At 38.3% G+C, this 27,832-nt stretch overlaps 1 protein-coding gene across 1 annotated transcript in view; it reads left to right on the forward strand.

Annotated features, from left to right (window-relative positions):
- The window catches only part of ARFGEF1 (ADP ribosylation factor guanine nucleotide exchange factor 1), a 179,990-nt gene that overhangs the window by 142,466 nt on the left and 9,692 nt on the right, over nucleotides 1-27,832 (forward strand). Inside the window, exons 21-32 of the mRNA XM_063451344.1 lie at nucleotides 6,116-6,274; nucleotides 8,168-8,312; nucleotides 8,534-8,624; nucleotides 11,399-11,439; nucleotides 12,298-12,467; nucleotides 13,354-13,505; nucleotides 14,472-14,644; nucleotides 15,550-15,710; nucleotides 16,561-16,691; nucleotides 19,167-19,296; nucleotides 24,959-25,094; nucleotides 26,795-26,933. Of these exons, the coding sequence (XP_063307414.1) occupies nucleotides 6,116-6,274; nucleotides 8,168-8,312; nucleotides 8,534-8,624; nucleotides 11,399-11,439; nucleotides 12,298-12,467; nucleotides 13,354-13,505; nucleotides 14,472-14,644; nucleotides 15,550-15,710; nucleotides 16,561-16,691; nucleotides 19,167-19,296; nucleotides 24,959-25,094; nucleotides 26,795-26,933 (1,628 nt within the window). The remainder of the gene's footprint in view (nucleotides 1-6,115; nucleotides 6,275-8,167; nucleotides 8,313-8,533; nucleotides 8,625-11,398; nucleotides 11,440-12,297; nucleotides 12,468-13,353; nucleotides 13,506-14,471; nucleotides 14,645-15,549; nucleotides 15,711-16,560; nucleotides 16,692-19,166; nucleotides 19,297-24,958; nucleotides 25,095-26,794; nucleotides 26,934-27,832) is intronic.

A 27,832-nucleotide genomic window follows, 5' to 3' on the forward strand; every position in this document is an offset into this window, starting at 1 on the left:
AAATTGCATTTCTTTTAATGCCACAGAATTTTGTGACCTTGAATAAAATTAGCTTTTTGTACATTATGTTTCTTCTTCTAATGTGTCATAATCTCCAAAGTACATTTATTTGTAACAACCTATTCTCTGTTTTCATTGAGAGATCTGAATATCCTGTGCAACGTGGTACATTGTACTGATTATCATCATTTTACTAATGCTCTCCTGATACCTTAGAATGAAATGTAATTTGGTAAGATTAATTATTGGCACTGAGCAATAGTAATTATTTCTTTGTCACCAGGGCATTTTTTTTTTCTCTTTTGCTTTGTACTACTTCTTCTCTCGAAGATATGCTTGTCAGTACAACACTGTTCTTTGTCTTCTTCTTCTTAATTTCTTTAAAAGGGCAAAGCCACTTTTTAAAATTGACTATTTTGGCTTGCAATGCAGGACTACTGCATGAACAGACAGAATTATATAAACATTAAGTCTTATAACTGTTATCCATCATTCAAGCACATTGTACAGGTGATAATTATTACTCCCAGGTATTTCACTAATTTAGTTGCCATGTATTGGTCACCACTTCTCCATGTGCAGAGGGTTTTGTGTAGACTACAAGCAATGCAATGATAACTCCTTCTGACTTAAATGGGGTTTAGGTTGGGGAATGACAGTGTTGTCCCACGTTGTGTACATTTGTGGTGTGCTGTTTACGTTAGAGGCAAACAGGTCATTCAGTGAAAATTCTATTGGTTATTCTCAAGAGGACTGTGTACAAATTGTTTTTAAAATGTGTTGGTATACACAATTGTGTAACTGGACCTCATTATTTTATTTTACACAAAATAACATGCTTCTTTTTTTTGTTGTTGTGTTTTTCTTAAGTAATAATTTAAGATAAATAAGGCCTCTGTATCTGCAAATCCCTTGGTCAGTGGTACTTGAGCTCTGGATTAGGGGTCCAAAATTGGTTACCTATGCTATTTCAGTATGCCCCCAATGGATGGAACACTCATCCTATGCATCTTTTACCAGGCAATTGTCCACTAGGTATCGTTACTGTAGCAGAGCCACCTACTTATGTGCTATGGAAATACCTTCCAACAAGCCCTAAAAGAGAAATACATGAAATATGAAGGGAGAGGTGAGGGCTTGTACCGACGTTAATAAGACAGTATATATTTGTTTAGGTTTTTGTTTTGTTTTGTTAAGCATATAGAGTAATATAAAATTATAAAAACTTCAGCAAAAATAAAAAAAATTCTGGGTGAAAAACTTTGCTACATTTAGTTAAGTCAGCACTTTGCAACAGAATGAGTGGATTTCTTTTTAATCAGGCTTTGGTTTAAATGATATACCGTACTTATCTTTTCTGCACAAGAAAGGACAAAGAAAATCTGACTCAAAATAGTTTATAATTAATTGTTCAATTTCCGTTGATGCCGAGGAAGAGGATAAGAGATAGCTATTGAATTGAGAATCTGTCACACAGTGCCTCTATTTTAAGTATTTTTTTTCCCCACTTATTACCCTTGGGCGTTGCAGATTATAATTCACATTAATTATTTGAGTACAACTTCACATTAATTATTTGAGATTCATGGTACGGGACGCAAAATGTGAAGATAACCTACTGTGATAATTGGAATTAATTAGCATTGGCTGTACCAAGAAGAAGAATTTAGCTTGGAGTATCTGCTGGCTGGAAACAATAGGAAACCTGGTAACATTCAATGCAATTGGGCACAGTGGGAATTATACGATATTCTAGTCCTAAAAGCTTTACAGCTTCTTGTCTTTGGCAGTCCTTTCAGCAATCTAATTGTACTAATGAGTAGCAGTAAATATTAAGGCTAATTAATTCATGATTATTTCAATAGTCCGTGGGTTTTAAACATTCTCGTATTCCACTAATCCACACCTTAACTTGTTAAAGCTCATTGCTACTTGTTTTTCTCCTCTTAAAGCTCATTAGCCTCTCATGCAACAATATATTCAACAAGCTTCCTACAGGATGTCTTTTATTTACCGTATATACTAGAGTATAAGCCGAGTTTTTCAGCACATTTTTTGTGCTGAAAAACTCCAACTCGGCTTATACTCGAGTCAATAGTCTGTATTATGGCAATTTGCATTGCCATAATACAGACAGGGGCTGTGGGGGCTGTGAGAGAGCGTTACTTACCTCTCCTGCAGCTCCTGTCAGCTTCCTCCTCCTCCGTGCCGTCCGTTCAGCACCTCGGTCAGCTCCCAGTGTAGGTCTCGCGAGAGCCGCGGCTCTCGCGAGACTTACAGTGGGAGCTGACAGAAGATCTGAATGGACGGCGCGGAGGAGGAGAGAGCTGACAGGAGCTGCAGGAGAGGTAAGTAACGCTCTCTCACAGCCCCCACAGTCCCCCCCACTGAACTACCAATGCCACTGGACCACCAGGGAAGGAGAGCCCCCCTCCCTGCCATGTATCCAGCAGGGAGGGGGGACGAAAAAAAAAATCTAAATAATAAAATATTAATAAGTAAAATAATAATATTACAAATAAATACAATAATAAAAAATAATAATTAAATAAAATAAAATAATAAAAAATAATTAAATAAAATATTAAAATAATTAAAAAAATTAATAATAAAATTGCCCACCCCCCACCAAGGCTCTGCAACACACACACACACACACACACACACACACACACTGCACTCATATACACACACTGCACATATACTCATACACACACTGCACACATACTCATACACACACTGCACACATACTCATACACACACTGCACACACACTGCACTCATACACGCACACACACTGCACTCATACACACACACTGCACTCATACACACACGCTGCACTCATACACACACGCTGCACTCATACACACACGCTGCACTCATACACACACGCTGCACTCAAACACACACGCTGCACTCAAACACACACTGCATTCATACACACACACTGCACTCATATACACACACTGCACACACACACTGCATTCATACATACTGCACTCATATACACACGCTGCACTCATACACACACGCTGCACTCATACACACACGCTGCACTCATACACACACGCTGCACTCATACACACACGCTGCACTCATACACACACGCTGCACTCATACACACACGCTGCACTCATACACACACACTGCACTCATACACACACACTGAGAATGAGAACAGTTTCTCCATTCGTGTTAGGACGCAATTCGGGACTTTGTTCGGATCGGAATTGCATCCTAAATTATAATAAGGGGGGGTGGGGGCACGTATTGTCTTTCCCCCGGCAACCACCCCTGAGCAGCGGGTGGGGGACCTATTGAAAGCAACCAGAGTGTTTTTATTAGTCAAATTACACAGCATGAGAACTTTACCATGCTTTGTAAAATGACACAGAGCACTCTGGTTGGATTTCAAGTCAACCAATCAGTGCTGTGACAGCTAAATTTAGAGACTTCCTATCAGTCTCTTCATTTACCTGTCAGAGCACTCTGATTAACCAACCAATCAGAGTGCTCTAAGCCTAATTGCAGGGTGTGGGAAAGATTTATAAGCCTTTACCTGCTCTGCGGAGCTCATTCTGTGCCATGCCCTCCATGGGTGAAGATGGATTCTTTTTTTGCGTCAGGTTTTTTTTTTTTTTTAATATAAAGTGCGATGGGTATGGGGACTTTTATTTTGCCTTTTTTTGGTGCTCAAAATGAAGATTTTAGAAAAAAAGAAGACATCAAATGTCAAGTTATTTTTTATTTACAGGGATTTAGTTTTATTGTTCCCCCCCTCACTATTTTTTTAGGGTGAGTGGGGTAGGTAGGGGTTTATTAATTATTTTTTTTGGTGGGGGGTGACTAGGGGCTTGGGGAGCCCTAGTCACCTTGGGGGGGGGTGTTTAACATAGGTCCCCTCACCCACCGCTCATGGTTGGGGGCCGGGGGGGACAATAGGTCCGTCCGTCCCATTTTTATTTAGGGCCCTAGCCGCTGCTCAGGGGTAGGGGCCGGGGGGGGGGGGGGAGACAATAGGTCCCCCCCCTACATTTTCATTTAGGGCTCCCACACACCACTCGGGGGCAGGGGAGGACAATATGTCCCCCCCCCCCCCCACCTTATTGTTATTCAGGGCCCCCACCCACCGCTCAGGGGTGAGGGCCGGGGAGGAGGACAATAGGATCCCACCCCCCACCCTGCATTTTCATTTAGGGACCCACCCACCACTCAGGGGTTGAGGGTGATAGGGGCAATATCCCCCCATTCAGTTTAATAGCCTCCAGGGGCTTAAACATATGGGGGGTTTAAAACATTGAGCAGCCCCTGGCTTGACGCATCAGAGCTGTTTTGGCATCACTAGGAGGACCCACACGTTATTAGGCAGGTGTTTTAATGTTGCGGCTGATATATATGTGTGTGTGTGTGTGCGCATGTGTATTTATATATATTTATTTATTTGTCTTTTGAAATGTGCAGAGTGTTTCTTTCCCTCTAACTATAGTGCTAAGACATAGTGATTGATTAGCATTTTTCTTTTACAATAAAGTGCCAGAGACTAAAGTGCTAATGCAGCTATTATAACAAGGCATAAATCACAAAGCTTACCTTTTCCACTTCTTATACTTCGTTTCTATTTGTCACAGTATCTTCCTGAGGTGTCCTTTGGGCCTGTGGCCATGTGCAGCTCAGCTGTTTTGGCCTTTCTTCAGCATTCTCTCGACAGAGCCTCTTGTTGTTACAACTCTTCTGTTTCTTGAGGTGTTCAGAAAAAAACACTAGAAAGACTGGTGAAGCCTGCTTTCTCTTCAGAGAGAAATCTCGCTGGAATCTCAGACTTATGTTTCTTATACAAGATTATACATAGCCGGTGAGGTAGCTCATTTGTTAAATTCCCTGACTACAAAGTCTGTTAAAAAATGCAAGGTCACAGGTTCAAATCCCGGCAGGGTCAACCTTCATCCTTCCGAGGTCGATAAAATGAGTACCATCAATTGGGTAATAATAACATCTTACTATTCTGCTGCCGATTAGGTTAATTCCGAGAGCATGTGCTGAAAATCGCTTTGAGTCCCACTGGGTATATAAATATTAGTTGTTGTTATTATATTAGTTATTACAAGATTACCTTTAGGATCCATCCTAGGGAAGAAGGCATTGGGCCATCAGCCAGATCTAATGGACACTTGAATACTGGTTGCGGTATGCACTCGTGCCTCAGTATACTTCATTATAGTAATATGGGGGTGTTTGAGATTTCCGTAGGTACTTTGTTCCAAAGTAAATATTTTAAATATGTCTATTTTTTGTTAAACCCTTATTTTCCAAGAAATTGGGTGAGGACTGACCGAAACAGAAGAATACTTTGACACTGAGGTGTACTAAGCCTTATGTGATCAGACATGGTGGAATATCAATGTTATTTGTACAGAAATAGTTTTTTGTCCTACTCAAACCATTTTAGTGATAAATGTGAGGATGATGACCAACACTTTGTTTATTTGTACTTTGTCTTCTTTCCCGAGAGCTTGGATGTCCCAAAATGTCCTAATGTTGCTTGAAAAAATATGACTTTTACTTGGTGATAATTTCTCCAAAGCTTCTAGTTGGTGAACGGCCTTCTTATGTACTCATTCACTGTTAATCGCTAGACACCTTGATGTGTTTCTCTTCAGACAAACGTCTTCGGAATATAACAACATATTTTTCATTTCTACACTAATCATAAACTAGATTATAGGATTTATCAGTGCATAACTATTCAGCCTTATAATATTCAGAGTTATATTTTTTCCACTTACCAGAGAATCTAAATTATTTAGCTATGGTACTTATAAAGCACTTATCTTCAGCCTGTGCTGTAGTTTGCTCCTTACAACAGTTTCTGATGCCATTTGATTTCTCTATAATTTTGTGTATATATAGAAGAACTTTGACAACTTATTTTATTTATAAACAAAATGATCATTATTGCATATTCCTCATCAAAACTAGAATTATGTGTTAATAGTTTTCATTCATAACTGCGCAATAGACCTGACCAGATTGCAATATTTGAATTACACGTGCATGTCAAAATGCATTGCTGTATATTAAATGAATAGATAACGTAATGTATGTAATATATCTTTCAGCTTGAAAGAGATGCTTATGTCCAGGCTCTTGCAAGGTTTACATTATTAACTGTGAGTTCTGGAATTACCGAAATGAAACAAAAGAACATAGATACCATCAAAACTCTTATCACTGTAGCTCATACGGATGGAAACTACTTAGGATCTTCCTGGCATGAGGTAATACATTTTGTTTGTGACAACTGTGGGCAATATAGATATATATTTTTTATTTTCATTTTTTTTAATATTGTATTAATATATCAGGCATAATATTCCATTATAGAAGCAACTCCTTTAAAATCCTGCTTTGATACATTTAAATAAACTTCTCTCTAAGATCAATGAATCAGTGTGTCCGTTTATAACTTGTCTAGAGTAAGTCTACGAACTGTACTTCCTTTGGTTGGTCTTGCACTGTAGCTTGATTGACAGCTGAGGTCAGCCAAATGCCAAGTTACGCACAGTGAGCTCTGAAAGACAAAAAAAAACAGGCTTAACATGGAATGCAAATTCTTCCAGCGCCTTTATAAGCCATATATATAATCCACTAGGCATAGTAGACCCTACATTTACATACCTAGAATTCAAAAATAGATTGCAGCAGAAAAGACAAAAACTAAAAGATAAAAAAAAGTTATGCAACAACCGCAAATTATCTGCTTAAAACAAGTTCCAGATTTTATAATGCATTCAATACCAAGAACATTTCAGTCCTATTGTGATAGCAACATTTGCTTAACCTTGCATATGCAAACACAAAGAAGAAGAAAAATTGAAAATACAATATGTACTACTACACATAAGAACCCTCCACCTTTAACATAAAACCTACAGGCTATACATGGGGATATATCTATTAAACAGTGATTTTTATTTTCGGCAGTGGAGTGTCTCTTAAAGGACCACTCTAGGCACCCAGACCACTTCAGCTTAATGAAGTGGTATGGGTGCCAGGTCCAGCTAGGGTTAACTAATTTTTTTATAAACATAGCAGTTTCAGAGAAACTGCTATGTTTATCAATTAGTTAAGCCTTCCCCTTTTTCCTCTAGTGGCTGTCTCACTGACAGCCGCTAGAGGCGCTTGCGTGATTCTCACTGTGAAAATCACAGTGAGAGCACGCAAGCGTCCATAGGAAAGCATTATGAATGCTTTCCTATGCGACCGGCTGAATGCGCGCGCAGCTCTTGCCGCGCGTGCGCATTCAGCCGACAGGGAGGAACGGAGGCGGAGAGGAGGAGGAGAGCTCCCCGCCCAGCGCTGGAAAAAGGTAAGTTTTAACCCTTTTCCCCTTTCCAGAGCCGGGCGGGAGGGGGTCCCTGAGGGTGGGGGCACCCTCAGGGCACTCTAGTGCCAGGAAAACGAGTATGCTTTCCTGGCACTAGAGTGGTCCTTTAAGCTTGGTCCTGAAGACTTTAAATATATCACAATAATCAAACAGTAGTTTTAATGCATTTAAAAGAAATGCATGTTTAAAAAAATAAAAAAAATGGTTGTTATTTTTTTATCTCCATCAACCATGTAACCCTTATTGTCTCCCTTTCACTTATATATACGCGCGTTCAGAATATATACTTATGGATATTCCTCCTCTCTGTAGGAGTTATCGCTTAGATAATTTAATACAACATTATTTAGGCAAAGAGAAGAGACGGGAATGGATAATAAAGAGAAAGGGAGACTGAGAAAGAAGAAAGGGCAATGTCAGAAGAAATGAAAGAGAAAGATGAAAGTTAAAAGAAGGAAAACCACAGAGAGCATTATTTAGTGAGATACGTAAACATTACAAAATATCTACATAGACCTTCCTTCAAAGGTAGAAAGTTTATATTTAGGAAACATTGATCATGCACATTTTATTTCATGTTGTTCATTTTGTCTTGCATATATTATGATCCTTCTATACAATTCTATATATGATAGGATTACTACTTCTATAATGTAAAATATATTTGTCAGCACTATATATGGGGAATAAAGGTATAAAAAAAAAACCAAATTGCCAAAAACTTTATCATTACACTTTGTTTTGTTTTTAAGCTATTTTTTCTGTATTTCTTACTGTGATGCAGATTTTAAAATGTATCAGCCAACTTGAGCTAGCCCAGCTGATAGGCACCGGGGTGAAGCCTCGTTACATATCTGGTACCGTGCGAAACAGAGAAGGTTCATTTATTGGAACCAAGGACCAAGCTTCCGATGAGTTTGTTGGACTTGGTGAGTAGATCATCTAATTCATCTCTAATAGCACTTTTTGATTGTCCGAGAGTCTAAAGCCCTGTTCTTTCATATTTTTGTACTTTCCTTTAATATTATCTATATTTTTTTTTTTAGAAAGACGTCCTATTTACATTGCATTCACATATTTTATTTTTTCTGGATATGATTGTGTTCTGTTTGTGCATGTAAAAAATTAACTACATGTTATTTCTTTAAAGTTGGAGGAAATGTCGACTGGAAACAGATGGCAAGCATTCAGGAATCAATTGGAGAAACGAGCTCTCAAAGTGTAGTTGTCGCTGTTGACAGGTATGCTATACAGTATATTTAGCACTTTTATGCTGCTGCCCTCTTTTTCCATTTACCAACATTTAAGCACAGAGACTTTACTGAATGATCAAGAAAACGGCTGCTATAGGGAAGTAGTCAAATATTCATCCCTCCCATAAGTACCTCTTAGAGTCCCAAGTCCCCCCATGTTTTTCTTTCCTACTCTAGTTTCCCACTTTTATTTTAACTCAGAATTGTTTATGGGTGAGTGAGTAACAGAACTCATAACCACAAATCTCACATCATAAGTGCCTAAATTTTAGTAAATGTCCAAAAATAGGAACATTTTACGTACAATATGATTTTAATATTCATGTTTAAAGCACTCTTTCATCTGTGTTAGGTACTGTACTTTGCTTACAGTCCTTTTTCATACCATAATTCTCACTTCCCCTGACACACAAGCTAAAAGCCAATCACATTTAAGGGCTGTTATTGCATTGCATGTAAACTGTATTAGGGTGGAAATATTGTATAGATTTTAGCAGAGGCTTGTTGAAGTAAAGAAATAAGGGGGTGAATTAGAAGGGACCACCAGAACTAAGTGTGTTTAAGAAAGCTCTCCACACCGTTGAACAGCCCAGTACTAGTTTACTAGTGACATTTTCATTGTAAGCTTCACCAGTAAATATGAAAATTCCCATTGATGTGGCCAAATTATTCAGAGCAGCCAGATAAGAATTCCATATATATAGCCAGTATAGCAGCTCTTCTGCAAAATACTGCATGCACAATGTGACCATCTAAGACCAAGTTCTCAAATTATGAGAATGGTATTCATAAGTAGTGGATTTCGTAGACCTATAGAACAGTGGTCCCCAACCTAGTCCTCGTGGGCCACCAACAGTCCAGGATTTATGTATTACCTTTTTTTTTATTCCAATGGAGATACTGACAAAACCTGGACTGTTGGTGGTCCATGAGGACTGGGTTGGGCACCACCGCTATAGAAAATACCCCTTAAGAATCTGTTATAGTCTACAATTCAGGGTTCTTCAAACTCCTTGACCTTCAAATGTTGCCAAACTTCAACTCCCAGAATTCTCTGGCTATCTGTTCAATTCAAAGAATTATGGGGGTTGGTGTTCAGCAACAACTAGAGGGACAGATTTTGGAGAACCCTGGTCTACATCATAACATCAATAGAATTGAATTGATCCTTAATGGGTTAAAATGCTGCTCTTTTGCTGCCTCCTTAATTTTCATCATCCAGTTAACATGATTGTCTCCTACCTTCTTTACAGTTCATACAGGAAAATCCACTTTTCCCTAAAGCAATTTTCCATTTTTTTTCAGCTTTATATAGCTCAGTGTTAATAATTCATGCTAATTAGAAATGTTAACATATTAAAGAGCTCCTCTTCTTAGAGGTTTTACTCCATCCCGAAATATTCAGGTTTATTGCAGCTTACAATTCAATATTTAACTCAAGTCAACCATTTCTTTTCCGTGAAATGCCTTGATTCCTGCAGCTGTGTTTGTGCAGGTGTGATTATTTTATTTATTAGCATTATTTAACTTTTATTCCGTAATTTTTTTATTTTCTAAATAAAACAGTTACAACAAAGCATTTGCAAGTGGTAAACTAGAGTAACGGAAATGTTATCAGCAAACTAAACAGAAAAACCACAAATATTTTAAACCGGACCTAAAAAATACTAACCAGCCGTGTCTAGTCATATATTTTTGGTTCATTAGTAACAGATTCAGATAGATATTCCCAGGGTATAAAAAGAAGTGATTGATACTGGAGTTTACAATAATTGGATACATTAAATAATCCCAGTAGACTGGGAGTCAGGAGAAAGTATTTCCTCTCTCTTGGGATTCTGTGTTACTTGAGCTGAGAGGCATTTAGAATACTAAATGCAGGAGATAGGGTACTAAACCTAAGGGTATATAATATATGTTTTGCTCTGCAATTAAGTGAACTGGATTGAGGCCGTAGTTTTTTATTAAAGCCATTTCATAAGGGTCCAAAGAGACCATTTGTATTTGCTAACGAGTTGGGGATTATTTATTTCAGTGAAGCTTTAGGAGTGAAACATAGCTTTAACCCCTTAAGGACCAAACTTCTGGAATAAAAGGGAATCATGACATGTCACATATGTCATGGGTCCTTAAGGGGTTAAAAGTAAAGATCACATTTAGAGACTTAAAGTAAAGATATGTGACCAAGTGAATGTGGGATGGAAGCTTATTTCAATAGTAGGGGTCTCGGAGTGAAAGTGATCTTAGAAGAGCCACATGGGTAAGGGATGCGGAGGTGATGGGGCAGAGAGGAGTTAGTATTATTGAGGCAGAGTGATTAAAGATCTGGTGGAATCTGTACTGTATATGAATTTGTACCCAAGGTTAAGACAATTTAAAATAAAACACTAATAAATCTGAAGCCAATGGAATTTTTGAAGGAGTGAGGCAGACTGGGTTGGAGCATATAGGCAGCCATTTAGTTACTAATGCAGAATACTGAGCAGGAGGGAGCCCAGCTTGTTAAATGTTTAAAGAATTAATAAATAACGCTGACTTTATCACATTTAGCACATTATCGGTATATAAAATAATTAACTAAAAACTCTATACCAATAAATGTCACGTGATCCAGTGAAACTGTGTGATGTTCTCAGTTAGGGCATAAAGATAACCGATACAGAAGAGGATTGCCAAAGCATATTTCCCCTAAAAGATTGTGTGCTTAGAGATAGGATAAATGTTTTAATAATGTGTACATTAAACAAATATATATTTTACAGGATATTTACTGGATCAACACGGCTGGATGGGAATGCAATAGGTAATCATGAATGAGAAAAATCTGCGCACTTTGACCTCGTTTACTACCCTTACTTTTACTTTGGCTTTTGATAAGTAGCTGATAGACCTTCACCTATATCTCAGTGCTTCAATTAAATTCCGACATATACCGGTACATTACCATGATTATGGCAGCTGTAGGTATGTAATAAGGAGGGCTGCTGCCTGGGAGCCCTGGTAGATCAGACGCATGGCTTTTACTAAACTCCAAATTGTAGAAATGTAATATCCAAATGGCAAAAATGTTTACTATTAATAGTCCAGCTCAGAGTTGGAGCTATTTTAGCCTAATTTTTCCCATTTTGGGATTTTAATTTGCAACAATTTCACAAATAACCATAAACACCATATCATGACACAATCCATTTAAAACAGTTGTGTATTAAACACGTGTGTTCTATCAGTTCGTTGCACTATTGGCCTAATTAATCAGATCAAAGAAGGAGCAATTCTAGAACAATGTGCTAAAAAAGTAGATATCACTATGGAAACAAGCAGAATGTTTTAACACTTAGCTTTTTTTTTTTTATCAACCTTTTCTTATTTGTAAAAACCTAATTCCTTTACACATGTGATATTTGGAGACAGGCTGCAGTAATCAGTTATCCTTGGAGAGTAGCTAGCGGCTATACTTTAGGTTTTTGTTAAACCACATAGTGATATAGGACATTAGTCTTTTATGTTTGCATTCTTCTTCCTGATGTAATTTGCTATGTTTCATCTTGTACATTACCTGACACCCATTAGCATTTTTGTTTTATTGTCTATTTATTCTGAGTGATTTGTTTTGTACGTTTGATGTTTTTGTAATTTATATAACCCCATACTTTTCTTGCAGTGGATTTTGTTCGCTGGCTGTGTGCGGTGTCAATGGATGAGCTGGTATCCCCCACTCACCCCCGTATGTTCAGCTTGCAGAAGATTGTGGAAATTTCTTACTACAACATGGGCCGTATTCGACTTCAGTGGTCCAGAATATGGGAGGTTATAGGAGATCATTTTAATAAGGTATTTATTTTATTACTAACAAATTATTTTAACAAATGTATGTGTTGTATGCAGCATTTCTTTAAAGATGCTCTGTCATGCAAAAATGACAACCGTATTTTGCCAAAGCATATGCTGCACATTTTTGTTTAATGGAGCGGTTGTGAAGCTGTATTGAACTGTGTGGTTAAATGTAATTACGAAGTAAAGCTTTACTAGTTATATTCAGCCAAACATGTATTTCTGACTCTATAGTGTTAAAAACACGATCTGAGCCCTCTAGTTGCCATCTGAGGAGTGGCCACAATGTGCAGCACTGCCCCAGGAAGCACCTCTAGTGCGGTGTCCCTAGGAAGCAATGTAAACACTGCCTTTTCTCTGAAAAAAAACGTGTTTACAGCAAAAGGCCTGTAGACTCACTAGAACAACTACATTAAACCTTAAACACTATCGCAAAATAATTCTATAAAGAGGGTTGGGTAATAGGAAGGCAGGTGTGTTTTGGTTCAGGTAACCTAAACTGACTTTTCTATTTAGCCTAAAGCCAGCAATACAGAATAAAGACTTAACAGGGTTATTCACTAAAAGTATGGTATGTAAGCAGTACAAAATGAATTTTGAATTGTTAGTGAAAATAGACAAATCGGAAATTCTCCAAGCCAACTGTGTTGTTAGCTCAGCTTCTTTGCCCTAAGATTTTAAATTCACTTTGGATTTCAAACAATTCATAATATAGACAATAACTCGTATGAGTTTTTAGTCAAATCTTAAAATATTCTCTTTAATATATCGTTCTAAATCTACTTTCAGAAAACATTAATATTAAGAAAACATTTTAATTCAAGATATCATGTGTTTCTGTGCCTCTTCCAGCTAAACATTCGATTTCTATAATTTTTGTTTCTAGGTTGGCTGCAATCCCAATGAAGATGTGGCAATATTCGCAGTTGATTCCTTAAGGCAGCTCTCAATGAAATTTTTAGAAAAAGGAGAGCTTGCCAACTTTCGTTTCCAGAAGGATTTCCTTAGACCATTTGAACATATAATGAAAAGAAATCGGTAAGCATGAAATCTGGAACCCCAAAATTTAATATATAATGTCTATCCAGTGACCTGATAATAGATGATTACATTCTGCTATAAATTCTCTGTCATTACAGACACTCCCTGGTGAAGTGATTATTACTTTTTAATTTTTTTATAAAGCAGCGTAGAGTTCATTAATTGAAAAAAAGAAAAATTACATGAAAAAATAATGTTTGAAAGTGTGTTGTTCCCTAAATCCCTACTTCTACAGTGTTATCTGAAGAGACCAGGTATTGACTAAGACACTGGCTGACATAAACTTGTATTCAATCAAACATGCGTTCCTTTTTATTTCCTCATGACGTGCCTGCTGTAAACTCCCCTCCAAAAATATGAAATTCTGCAGTTATTCAGTTTCAGTTGTTTTGTATAAAGAGAAGTACCAATGAAAGTTAGTCATAGAAGGGTCGTGTCTGGAAGGGGCATGTTAGTAATGAATGAAGTGTCACTAATGACATGAGGGGCCCTAGAATGCAGCCGTGCTGGCCAGCCCCCTCCAGAAGGGAATCCAGGGATTATGAATTACCCAAGAGTCATGGAAAATATTTTTTATTTTTCTATTGGCTTCTAACTCTTCAAACCCTAAAGGCATACTGAGGGGTGAGTTGCCACCAATATTACGTGATGATCCAGGTGCTATAACCACTGTTGCTTCTTGTATGGGTTATACAAGATCACAGTTTTATTTGGACACCATTCAAAAGAAACACCTCTGAATTTAGAGAAGAATATCCTGGTCCAACAAGATTAGTTATTGACCTTTTATCATAAAACATGTGCATTTATTTCACATAAAAATGATATATTTGTGGAAGACAATTCTTAACATGGGTGTCTCTAAAGCAACATACGTCATGATAAAAACGAGTAGTTTTATCATAGATTGATTTATTTGACAATACTTTCCTCACTGATTAAATGGTGTGTTTCATATTGCAGATCTCCCACCATTCGAGACATGGTTGTACGTTGCATTGCACAGATGGTCAACTCCCAGGCTGCTAACATTCGCTCTGGCTGGAAGAACATATTCTCTGTGTTTCACTTGGCTGCATCAGATCAAGATGAAAGCATAGTAGAGCTTGCATTTCAGACTACTGGACATATAGTCAGTAAGTATTTATTTGCCTTGTGGCGGCATTTAGCTTTCTGAACACATGTTGCCTTCATATGTTGCAGTAATTTACCAGTAATCCCAGTATTTTCTAAGAGTGGTGATGATATAGAACCCATATGGACAGCTGTTTGGGTATAAGTTAACTAGAGAAATATATTCATTATCAAAATGTTCTACAAACAAACCTTTTGTGGTGCAGTCGATTTCTTTTTCCCAATTAAAAAAAATCTGAGATATGCAATTTGTTTGAATCACCCACAAATAGATTAGCTTATTAGGACAGAAATTTCAGCTAAGCAAAACAAGGTGTTGAACCTATTACAATGGATCTCCTCAGTAATAATTATTTATTTATTTTTTATTGCTGGGATAAGTAGAATGTTTTAAATTACGGTATTGTGTAATATAAACAGATTGTTAAATGACTTCTTAAATATGTTTTGCAGAGTTTGTTTATTTTATGTTTTATTTAACAATGGACATATCTGCCACCAAATAAATTTGCCAGTGGGTTTTTGAGGGAGGAGGTGTCCGTATTCGCATATACCAGCATCCATATTGCAATGACCATGGGGACAGAAGCAAAATATTGGTATAACAATTACCAATAGCAACATATATAGGCATACCCATTAAAGTGACCATGTGCATATAATCATCATATCTAGCATATCTGTTATAATGGTCAGGGGGACATATACTGGCAGTCCCATTAAAGTGAACAAAAGTCATCAAGGGACAAAACCATCATATACTGGCATACATGCAACGGTGGCCATCGACCAAATCTGCGCACAGGGCACTGTACACTATAATGTGTGTGTGCATGTGTTTCCTTTCAAGATTTACATTATATATGCTCATATATATGAATATATCAAATTTTCTTTTCTCTTACAGCCTTTGTTTTTGAGAAACACTTCCCAGCCACTATAGACTCCTTCCAGGATGCAGTGAAATGTTTGTCTGAGTTTGCATGTAATGCGGCTTTTCCAGACACCAGCATGGAGGCAATCCGTCTAATTCGTCACTGTGCGAAATATGTTTCCGACAGGCCCCAGGTATGCCTTTCTTTTATGCAGTTTGCTAAAATATATATATATTTTTTTTATTATTATTATTTTTTTTACTATTCATGTAAATAACCGTGAATTACAAAATACTGGAACAATAAGTAAAATGAGAGCTGCTCATATGAACTTACATCCTTTAGGGTCTTGGGTTATGTCAGAAAGAGGGACACCAAGTAAGAGGAGGAACCTGCTTTTAGTTGATACGTTTCAGTTACAATGGTTGATGTGAAATAGCAAGATGTTCTGTTGGCTCTGCCATTGCCTTGCCAAAGTTTGTTTCTTGTATTAGAGTCTTCCCTACTTTATCTTGTGTATATCTTCTCATCTTCCTTATAATTCCAGTTCAGTTATATGAGTTTTTATAAAGGACAGGAGCAGCGAACCCAATATGGGTGGGTTACAGCTCTGTTGATATTTGTATTTTTAAGAAGCAGACAGCAAAGTTAGGTGATTGACTAGAGGATTGGAGTGAATGAGGGTGCAGAGTCTATAATAATGTCAGGGCAGTGAGACTCTGATATAGAGGGATAACGTAGCTTACAGTAGAATAATAAAATACTTCTGGATGGGGTAAATAGAAGAAAGTGTTGAGACTTATATCCATTTTTTTTTAGGTTGCAGGGATGTTAGCAGTGAGGTTAATAGATCGAGTGGTTATGGTGATGTGAAGTAGGGAATTGAAAGTATATTAATAACAGTAAGCCTTGTTTTACTTTGGATATTATTTTATAAAAATATATTGTACAATGATACATGCATTTTTGTAACGGACTCCTCCTATGTTGTATTTATATCAATAAATATATCTAAGGTTTGTATTGTTGTGGTTTTCCTTTAGACCTTCAAGGAGTATACTAGTGATGATATGAACGTAGCCCCTGAAGATCGTGTATGGGTCAGAGGATGGTTCCCTATTCTGTTCGAGTTGTCCTGCATCATCAACAGATGCAAATTAGATGTAAGAACCAGGTAACAATCCGTATTTGAAATTCCTGATTTAAAGGTATTTATAATGTGCTGATTATTCCGTTTGTGTAAAGGCAGCAGTTCTACCTAGAGGTCATTTATTTCCGTGCTAAATATTCGTTTTACAACTACCCCAATTATATCTGAAGCTTTTGAGTGCATTATTTTCTCCTGACTTTATTTGTGTTTATATTGATGTTTGCATGTTTATATGTAAAATGTTTAGTGAACTCTTTCAATTTAAATGAAAAGATTAACCCATTAAGTGTCTCAGAAGGTCACAACTCTCATACAGATATTGTTCATGTAAACCTCACGGTCATGTAAAGCATTGCCGGCCTCAGTAATTTCTGTAAGTCTTTGCAGACATGAGATCTCAAAGTCCATGCTGCTCTACTTGCTTGTAGTTGTATACGCAGTCTGACAGCCTACCAGGATACTTCAAACCTGTTTAGTACACAGTCTTCCTTCAGCAAGTCTGCACAGTATGCTATTTATTCTGGTGACAAGATCTGCTCATTATGTAGCATCCATGCTAAACCTATAAATAGCTTTTCTGTTCTTCACCAGATGGGATTTTGTGCAGCTGTTTGCTTCACTGTGTGTTGCTTCTCACACCAGCAATAAATTAGATTAATATCAATAGTTGAAAACAATACTAAAACAAGTTTAACAAGTGACGGCTTTTTAACAAACATAATACTTGTGGTTTAGTATCTGTTTATGATGGAATTTCCACTACAGTGTAGTTCTTGTGTTGCCTGTGTTACTTTATGTATGTAATCTGATGTTGAAAGTTTACAAAAACAACAAAAATATTTAATGCTTTAACACTCTTCATGACATAGTGGTTTTAGCACTGCGATGTTTTAATGTCCGAACCAGTCTATCCTGTTTGTTCAATTGTAATTTCTTTCTCTCCCATTATATTATCCTGTGTGTGTGTGTATATGTAATGTAATGTTAGTGGCCCTATATATATTTCTTCTATAGGAAGTTACAAGTCACATATTACAAGGAGAGCATCACTGTTTCAAATCTGAACCTCCATGACATTTACCATTTTCACTAAGTTTGTTTACACTTCATTTGTTGTTTTTTTTGTTTTTGTTTTTTGTTTTTTTGCATGGAGCAAGTGGCAGTGTCAGAAAGTAGAGAAGTTTGTAGTAGAACTGTATCCCTTGAGTATAGTATTGTCTCTTATACCTGTATATCTCAAGCCACTTTGAAGCTTTGGGGCCAGTGTTGGGAAACCTGTATTATACTCCCTATAGTTTACTGGGCATTTTCTAATTTGGGGTAAATAAGCATCCCATAAAAGTCTCGATTTAAATTAAAAAAAATAGACAACCATTGTTATTTCATGATGGGCATTTTCAAAAATTAGACATGTGATTTTCACACAATTACTTTACAATTGTTAGTGATTTTATCCTTACCTTACCCAAATATACATATTTATTTACCTGATATCTAACTTACAAACAACTTTAAATTATTTCACATGTTTTAAACATACAACACAACAATCAAAATTAATACCAAGTCCAACAAAATAATAATGGGAAAAAAGCGAATGTTGTAGAAGAAATTAAATGTAGTACCGATGTCCTTGATTATTTTACTGAAATAAAATGGTTAACATTATGACCAAGTTCTGTATACTCCTCGAAGATTTTTTGTCATACATGATTTGTCGTTCTTACCACGACAAATAGTCACCTGTCACCATTTTAGCAGCGTTGTGGATGTCACATCACCAATAGTGATGGAACTGGTAACAATGCCTCTGTGGTAAAGCACAAGTGTAATTTATTTGCACATATTTTTCTAGACCTACCATATTGATAATTTTTTTATGAAAACATGTCCTGAATGCTATTACAGCCGTGTAAAACATCCACATTTTGTGAAATTATATTGTATTTCTAATGTACTTAGATCAGCCTATAGATAACATTTCTGTTTATCAGCCATCCTTTTACAGATGGATTTGCCCTGTATATGAAATGCTTTACAGCTTTTCAAAGACTAACTGCCTTATATAAGACTTGTGGTCATTGATTAATTTAGTAAACAGGTTATTAATAATACATTCATTTAGTCAACGTCAGTCAGACGTTTTATGAGCCCAAATATTTTTTTGTGTAAGTTTAAATTCATGCAGATGTAAGACTATTTTATATTACGTACGGCAGCCAGCAGATCTGACTCTTGGATTTTACATAAATGAAGTATGGCATTAACAAACTTGGAATTCATCAGAATCTGGAAACCATAAATTGCCAACACTTGCTAAATAAATAATGCGAGTCTGTAGCAAAAAAAAACAGCAACCCATGACATATGCACTGATTCTCATTACATAGTGAAATGATTTACTTAAATTGTCTCCTGTCTGTAGAGCAGGTTTAGTGACAGTGTGCTGTAATAGGATAACTGATGCTCATTTGTTGTCTGTATTTTTGGTATTTGCAGGGGTCTAACCGTAATGTTTGAAGTAATGAAAACATATGGCCACACATTTGAGAAGCACTGGTGGCAGGATTTGTTCAGGATTGTCTTCAGGATCTTTGATAACATGAAACTACCAGAGCAGCAGACAGAGGTGAGATTTATGCATATTTTAACGTGCATTTGTTGACCCTGTAGCAGGTCATTAAACTAGGTTCACTTTTGTCCATGATGCTTAAAACCCTTTGGAAATGCTTCTCTCTAACTTATCTTGTGCTCCTGGATTCATTCTTTTGGTTATGGAATCTGATGTATTCATCTTGTAAGCTACCAAATTCTGTTATCAATCACAGCAACTAACTATCTCTACAATTGGAAAAAAGAATTATAGATTAGTGTTTTGCTCAGCAGTTGGTTAAAGGCTTGTAAATATTGAAAGAAGTTGCCATCTGTGCTAATCTTATACACAATATATAATATATATATATATATATCTTTCTCAACTGACCAACATAATATTGGCTTTCCTATGCTTCTCAATAAGCTATAATATATCTAACTGAGAAGAGAGGAGGCAGACACATACTAGCCCAGTGCACCATCTGCTGATAGCTCTGTGAAACTAACGGGAGCAAATTAAAACCTCCTTGGTTGTCTTAGCACCAGCCAGGGAGGTGTTTGTGCCCCCAAATATAAAAGTGCTAATTTCCATATACTGTTGCAAATTTGTTATAAACTGTCACAAGCATGACTGACTGCAGAAACATAAAGCATGTAATCTTTAACAATTGTCATAATAGATTCTGTATTTAACAACCTTTTGTACAAAACAAATTGTTTCTAAAATAGAAAAAAATCAATAAAATAATATCGGCACCGATGTGCCTCGGCGCTGGGTAAGGCTCCGCCCACGCTCCTCCCCTGCCGGCAGCCGGCGGGGGAAACCTAATGCACATTCATGGCAATGGACACGCGCACGCATTAGACCTCCCCATAGGAAAGCATTCTTCAATGCTTTCCTATGGGTATTCCGGCGATGCTGGAAGTCCTCATGCATAGCGTGAGGACATCCTGCGTTTTTAAAAAAAAAACACTTTTCATGTTCTAAGAACACGGAAGTCCCTCTAGTGGGTGTCCGACAGACAGCCACTAGAGGAGGACTTAACCCTGCAAGGTAATTATTGCAGTTTCTAAAAACTGAAATAGTTACTCTTGCAAGGTTATGGGTGGTGGGAGTTGGCACCCAGACCACTCCAATGGGCAGACGTGGTCTGGGTGCCTGGAGTGTCCCTTTAAGAATAAAGATGGGCGACACACAGCCTTGGACCAAAGCTGACGAATTGGCCTAACATTTGGAACATTTTAACTTTTTTACACAATGTCACAACCTAGTGTTTTTAATTAATCATAATAGATCACAATATGAAATGTGACTGTATTAATTGACAATGTGATTTACATGCAGTGTCCACACAACCCATACAGGCTCACTTGGTTTTGATAAGGTAAATATCCCATTCCATTCCTTCTAATGAGTAGTGTCCCTCAGGGACATTTCTACTGGCCTCACAGGAACATACTGCTTAGCCGACACTGTTAAAAGTATATTTTTAATGGTGCTTCCCTAATGGAAGCAAATTTGCAATATGTTGAACTACTCCAAAATGTATTTAAGCAGATAAATTACAGTTTTGCATTAAAACCGCAATAGAGCAGATCTGTCTACCAAACCCAGTTGTTTTTCCAGTGGATAAGTCAATGTTTTGAAATGCTTGGTCTTCTTTTTTTTTTCTTTTCTACATTGTCTTTGTATTTACGTGTGGGATTGAAAGCAATGCATTCAAATATACTTGTACAATGGCCAATTGTGCTAACATTGTTTAAATGACAGTGGGATCTGCACACTGACATTTTATTTAATATATTGCTAGCACTACTTCAGTTTGTGAAAAAAAAAAAAATTCTTGTTAAAATAACAATATCGGGGGCGGGGCCTGACCGCCGGCGGGATCAGACGTGCTCTGTCTGAGCTCCCGCTTCAGGGCCTGAAGAATCGGAGCCAACTAGGAGCCAAAGGCAACTACAGGTCAATGCTGATGCCCACCGGGACCTCCAACCGATGGGGCACACGGGGATACCTCTCACACCCTGGACTGGCATCCAAAGTAACCCGACGAGGCCCGAAGCTCGCTGGAGCTTGAGCCGGGCAGGGACGGCCGCTTTCCCGGGTCTCCGGCCGGCGTCTCGTCTCCCCCCCCCCCCCTCCCCCCCTCTGGACCGGGGGGGTATCCCGGTCTCCATGGGCTGCGACAGATACGCTAACCTGGGCCCAAACAACCGTTTTACCACCGAGGGCTTACAGGGAAGGGCCCCTCAAGATGGCCGCCGCACGTCAACCATGTGCACGACCAGCAAGCACGAACAAGCTGAACGCAGGAGAGACCACCTAACACTAACCGACCATCATGACAACCTACCCCAGAGCTTGGCCGGCTGACCACATGCAGACCCAGGTACATACAACCAAAGCTCAGCAGAGAATAAATGGGGAGCAAGAAGTGTGAGACTTCACTGAACTAGCCTCCTAACGCAGACTCATTGCTGCATTTGGAAAGAGGTACCTGGCACAACACCCTACTTAAGCCTACAAGCCCCACTACAGCCTCCCACCTTTGCAAAGCGATCACCTACTCACCTGCCCGCAAGCAAACCAGCGCCCGCGCAGCCGCCCAACACCCACACTCACTGGGCATGGCGCCAACGCAGACCCACTCACCAGCCTCATTGCGGCTCTATCACACGCTGGTCAGGAATAGACCGACCCCACGCTCCCAAATCATCCTGGCAGAAGAGACACGTGCTACAGCGCCCACCACAGGCACGGAATAGACCCAGGGGAAATGGTCTGGGACAAGAACCTTGCTGCCGGACGGCAGCCATGATGCAGCGGTGTAAGGGACTTTGGGACTGGCAGCACATGGGCATAAAACAGGGAGTACCCTTGGTGCTCTGGGGAGGTAGCCTACCAGCAGTGGGCATCGAATGAGCCACCCAATATACAAACGGTCAAGGTAACGCATAATAGTGAAGGGACAGCTAGGCATAATGCGGCTAACCTTTCAGCATAAGCATCCCCGCTGACGAAACCGGATAGTCCACATTGCCTTATTTTAAGCTCCTACTCACTAGCATGTTGTCAATATTCGTATTTACGTGGTCCACTGTAGACATGTGCAAACCACACAGTACAGTAGTGCAGTTTAACTTGAGGGTAACTTGCAAAACGATTCTTAGACATTAGACCAACCCTATAGCCTGGAAACTCTTGTTAACCTTGCAGAGTTAATTTCATACCATAACACACTCCTGCGCATAAGTAACATAAATTTAAAAAAAAATAACTAAATGTGTTGAAAATAAAGATGAAAACCATAAAAATAAAAAAATAACAATATCGTTTTTTTGCTTAGATTATATTACGATACATATAAACAAACTATTCTCCCATGTTAATATGCTAAGAAATAATCTATAATAAGGAAAAATAAGACTCCCGGAATCTATACAGGTTTATAAAAGTTCAGTTTAGCAAGAATTGTAAAACATGGACAACTAACTGGCTGTATAGGTGGAGACCGCTAAAAACGGAAAATAACCCCAGATTGGTTTAAATTAAAACTCAATCATCGTGAGCTATAAAAGCTCCACCATTATGTCCCTCCAGTACGATCTGTGGACTTGGCAACAGTGCAACATTATTTGTTGATCTCTACATTGTGTATAGTTACATGACCCGCTGAAGAGAATATATTCTCTACGTTTATCACCAATATGCCCTTGGGAAATTAAGAAATATCCCTTTTGCTCTACTGTTATATCAAAGAGTTGATCTCCTTCTGCAATATCTATAGTAAAAACTGCAGGTTGTGTCATCAGTGCTAGATAACGGCCAATAAACGGAGTAATTATAATATCAATACCCACACTGAATACTAGCAGATGCTAAATGTCCCTTCCAGGTTAAGTAATTGGATTTATTGTTATCTCTACGTGGGATTTTGTTCTCGCCTTCCTCTGTTTTATCACTGATGCACACATCATAGAAAGAGCCTTTGTGAAAGCTTGAACGAACAGATTTTCTGGTGTCTGCAATAGATCTAAAAATAGAGGTAACTAAAAGAGCCCTTTTTCCAGTCTGCTGGCAATGTCTGTAATGGAGTTTCAGTGAAACACTTGCTCAGATATTTAATGGAAAGGACATCAAATAAATGTTATCAGGGAAAGAACACAAAGACAATACATTGGGATTCTGTATAAAGAGTCATTCTGGAGCAAAGTTCTAAACCTGGAGTAGTTACCATAGAAACCAATGGACTGTCCTTTCTGATTGCGTCAGTATTAGAACTTTGCCCAAGAATTCATCTTTGTACAGAATCCCCTTTGAATTTCTACAGCTGTAGGAAACCGAATGCTCCCCACATTTCACAAGCGAATCCAGTTTTGCAATGAGAAGGTAAGTTTCTGAATGTTCTCTAGAAATATGGTTTATGGTGCGATGTAGTAATATTAAATTAATTGTTTTAAGCTATTAAATGAACACTGCTGTAGTGTTAGGAATACTTATCTGTATTTCTATTGCTACGGTCTTCATGCCCCTTGTCATGTCAGCCCTCCTTTTTCCCCATGTGTGTATATAAAAAAAATCAAATAACGCATCTTTTCTCCAGTGCGGACTCTCCCTTGGCGCTGCTGCTGCTGCTGCGACCTCCTGTTTGAGTGACGTCATCCTCGGAGCATGCCTCCAGGATACTGGCCCAATCCAAGGCTCTTCATAGAGGAACATTGGGGAAATAGGCTTGCACATATTATTCATCTATACAAATCATTGCATGCAGTGATTCTCAATGAAAGACCATGACAGCACTGCGCACTCATGCGGGACATTTCAGTATTTTAGGGTATGAGAGCCAGGAAACACAGTCCCGGCTCTCATAATTTGAGAGCTTGAAGGTGGGGCTTGAAGCCACACTCCCAAGCCTTCAGATTACTAAACTATTGAGCTTTGTGGCAATCAAAGAGAAAGGAACACATGTAGTAGGCACCATAACAACTTTATCTACATTACTTTGTTATAGTTTATTACAGACCTGTATTGGATTTTCTTGCTATCTTTTATTTTTACATGCAGAAACAGGTCCTCTGATTTATTTGTATTTGTCAAATAGCCAGGGTCATAGGGTTTCACGGCTTGTGACAAACTGCATTTCACTATTTATTAGAATTGTAAGAGTTATTGTTGCCATAGGTTTTCCTTGCAGTTTCATATAGCACTTTAAAAATAGACTTTTGTTGTGTTTGTGACCACAAATGTACAAAATTAAGAAAATATCCCTTGCTCCAAAGTTAGTCCGCCAGGTCTTTCTGTCAGTTTCATGAATTATTTGCCACCTCACAGTTACTAGAGGGAGTATCTGCCTCACTCAGGAAAATCTGTATAGAGTTACAAAGTAATCCAATGCTATATTTCTTTCCATGGGGATTAAATTTAGAGGTACCTGATTTCAGAGACTGGATGCCGTGAAATTTGCTGTGAATTGTTTTCACACCTACTATAACAGTGCAGCATACAGTTTGGGGAGGGGGTGGAATTTTGCTGTCATTTTTGCACCGATTAATATCATTACCATGGAAACAAAGCCATGGCAGTATAATCTAAGCAGCAGGTAATGGTAATTTTTTTATAGGCCCCTCTGTGAAAAGCAACACATAAATAGCAAAGTTATCTTTAATCTGTATTGCTTGTGTCTTTGTTGTAGAAAGCAGAGTGGATGACCACTACTTGTAATCATGCCCTATATGCAATCTGTGATGTCTTCACGCAGTACTTCGAGGTACTCAGTGATGTCTTATTAGATGACATATTTTCACAGCTCTATTGGTGTGTACAGCAAGGTAAGCTATGGCAAATTGTCAATTCTATGTGCAGGAGTGACACTTTAGAATCCAGTGTGTAACCGAGTGCTATAAATATAGCATTCATAACACAAACTGCAGGATACTGTAATTCTGTTAAGCCTCAATTAAAAATGAACTGTCACTTGCCGGGATTTTTAATATTATGATGACTTATTCTCTATATTTAGCAAATATGCATTTGTGAGGTGTGAAAATGTTATTCAATTAAGAAATCAACACCTCTTTATACAGCATCTGGGTGCCCCCATCTTGGCTCCCTGTAAATGATCGTTATAAGCTCTTTCCTATGGACCTGGCAGTCGGCACAGAGAAATGGGAGAAATATAGCAATGTTTCTATTTCTCTTCTTCATTTGTAATCTGTGTCCTGTCTTTGCCCACACTGAACTGAAATTATGATATCAGTTGTCAAATATTTATTATAAATTTAAAATGTAGCTGAGCATCACATGAATAAGATTAACACAAGATAAAGGTGATTTTTAATGTTCTACTAGATGATATCATTTACAGAGAACTGGCAATGGATTGGTAAATCCGTGTAAGTGGGTCCATACAATGTATCTACTAGACTTTTACACTGTAAAAAAAATTTGATTTGGGCGCATTAACCCATCCAGAAAAACAATTAAGTTTGATAGTTTGATAGTCGTTACTTGTGGCTTTTCAGCTTGTCTGAAAATTGTCCATGCAAAGCCTCTCCATTGCACGAATTGTTTGTTTGGTTATATATGGCATCTCAGGGTTAGGGAGCATTGATCGGACAACCCACCGGGCAGCCTAAATTTAGACAAATATCAATTTTGTCTGAAAACAAATGTACAAGTCTAGTATCTACTATGTATCTGACCTGTAGACCAGGGTCTGTAACTAAAAAGGACACCATTTGACCTGTATTGCACTTTGCAAGAAAAAAAGACTAGGCTGGTCTCTCAATATCTCATAGTTGACACCGAAAGAGAATAATGGTTGCTGATAAAGAGGAACTGTCAGTTCTGAACCAATGGCACATTCTAATAGCTAATTAAACATTAACGACAAATTTGCTTTTATTTATATTAATAAGCTACATGGATTTTTTCTATTGCTATTTATATTTACTCAAATGCAAGTCATGGCATTCAAATTCAGCCCCAGAATTCATGTTGCTCAGTTTAAGACTGCAGATAAGTACGTAGGGAATTATGGAAAAATGAACCTATGCTCTACATGCATGTGTGCACTGGGAAATTCAGTAAGAGGAGTCAGTGATGTCCATCCCTTACACAGGGCGCCTCCCTGGGGGAAGGCCATTCATGCGGAACAAGTGTGCAGGGTTTGCTGTTTCTGCTTAAGAAGGCCTCACCAGTCACTCAGAAGGTCTGCAAAAATTAAGAGTGCTTTTCACCCAGTCCATGTTTCTAGAGTAAAAGATAAACAGACCTTAAAGTGACCGCTTCTCTTACAAGGAAAAGGATGGTGCATGCTATATCGTGACACACATTCATTTTTCACATTTAAGTGAACTGGTATAATTCTCTAACTCAGCTATGCTTTAAGTTCAGTTTCTTTGGCCTTAAAGTTGAAATTCACTTTGAATTCACTCTCAATTCTCAATTTAGTGAAAAACACTATGTGCGTCCCCAGTACAGTTACTGAAGTGATAAAATAAAATCCACTGTCTATTTCTCTTTGCAGACAATGAACAGCTTGCTCGTTCTGGTACCAATTGCTTAGAAAATGTTGTTATACTTAATGGAGAAAAGTTTACTTTGGAAATCTGGGATAAAACTGGCAACTGTATGCTGGATATCTTCAAAACCACAATCCCTCACGCGTACGTAAATCCTGTGTTTCTGAAAAGCTACGTGTACATGCCTGCTTAGAAAGCCATTCTGATGCCTTATATTCATTGTACTGCAATAACAATAAGTGGTGATAATGCATTAGGTAAAACGGTCCTATACAGCACTGCTCTGCAATGGCTGTGCCGAAGCACCCCAAAGCCTGTGAGCCGCACAGTGGCAGAAGTAACGCTGGTGCAGATAGTTTTGCTGCACCAGGGCGCACAGGCTTTAAGGGCCCATCAGGTAGCCTATACATTTATGGCAAAGCCGATATGCAGGCTGATTTGATCAGGAGCTTGATTCGGGTGCTTCCTCCCTTTAGCAGCGTGACTAGTCCCCTTTAACCCCTTAAGGACCAAACTTCTGGAATAAAAGTGAATCATGACATGTAACACGTCATGTGTCCTTAACCCCTTAAGGACACATGACATGTGTGACATGTCCTGATTCCCTTTTATTCCAGAAGTTTGGTCCTTAAGGGGTTAAGGGGTTAATGTCTGCACCTAGTGCTGGGAGGAAGTGATTTCCTTTCACTTCCTCCCAGCTTACAGACCAAGCATAGGATGAAGGAGGCACAGAGAGGGGACGAGGGAGAGCACTGCAGACCGTTCCAGACTCACATCATCCTTAGCACGCCACCTATCTGCACTCAAAAGGTATAGAAGCAGGGGGGTGGCTAAAATATGTAAATTGCAATTTATGTGTGTCAATTTATGTGCTAATCTGTCTTTTCTTGTGTAGTGGACATATGTCCCAGCATTTAAATTCAAACATCAACACTACATACAAACACACACTTCCATTCAAACACCAACACTACATCCCTGCAATCAAATGCCAACGTTACATGCAAACACACTGCTACAATCAAACACCAAAACTACATACA

The sequence above is a fragment of the Pelobates fuscus genome, chromosome 4, assembly GCF_036172605.1.
Source record: "Pelobates fuscus isolate aPelFus1 chromosome 4, aPelFus1.pri, whole genome shotgun sequence".
NCBI lineage: Eukaryota > Metazoa > Chordata > Amphibia > Anura > Pelobatidae > Pelobates > Pelobates fuscus.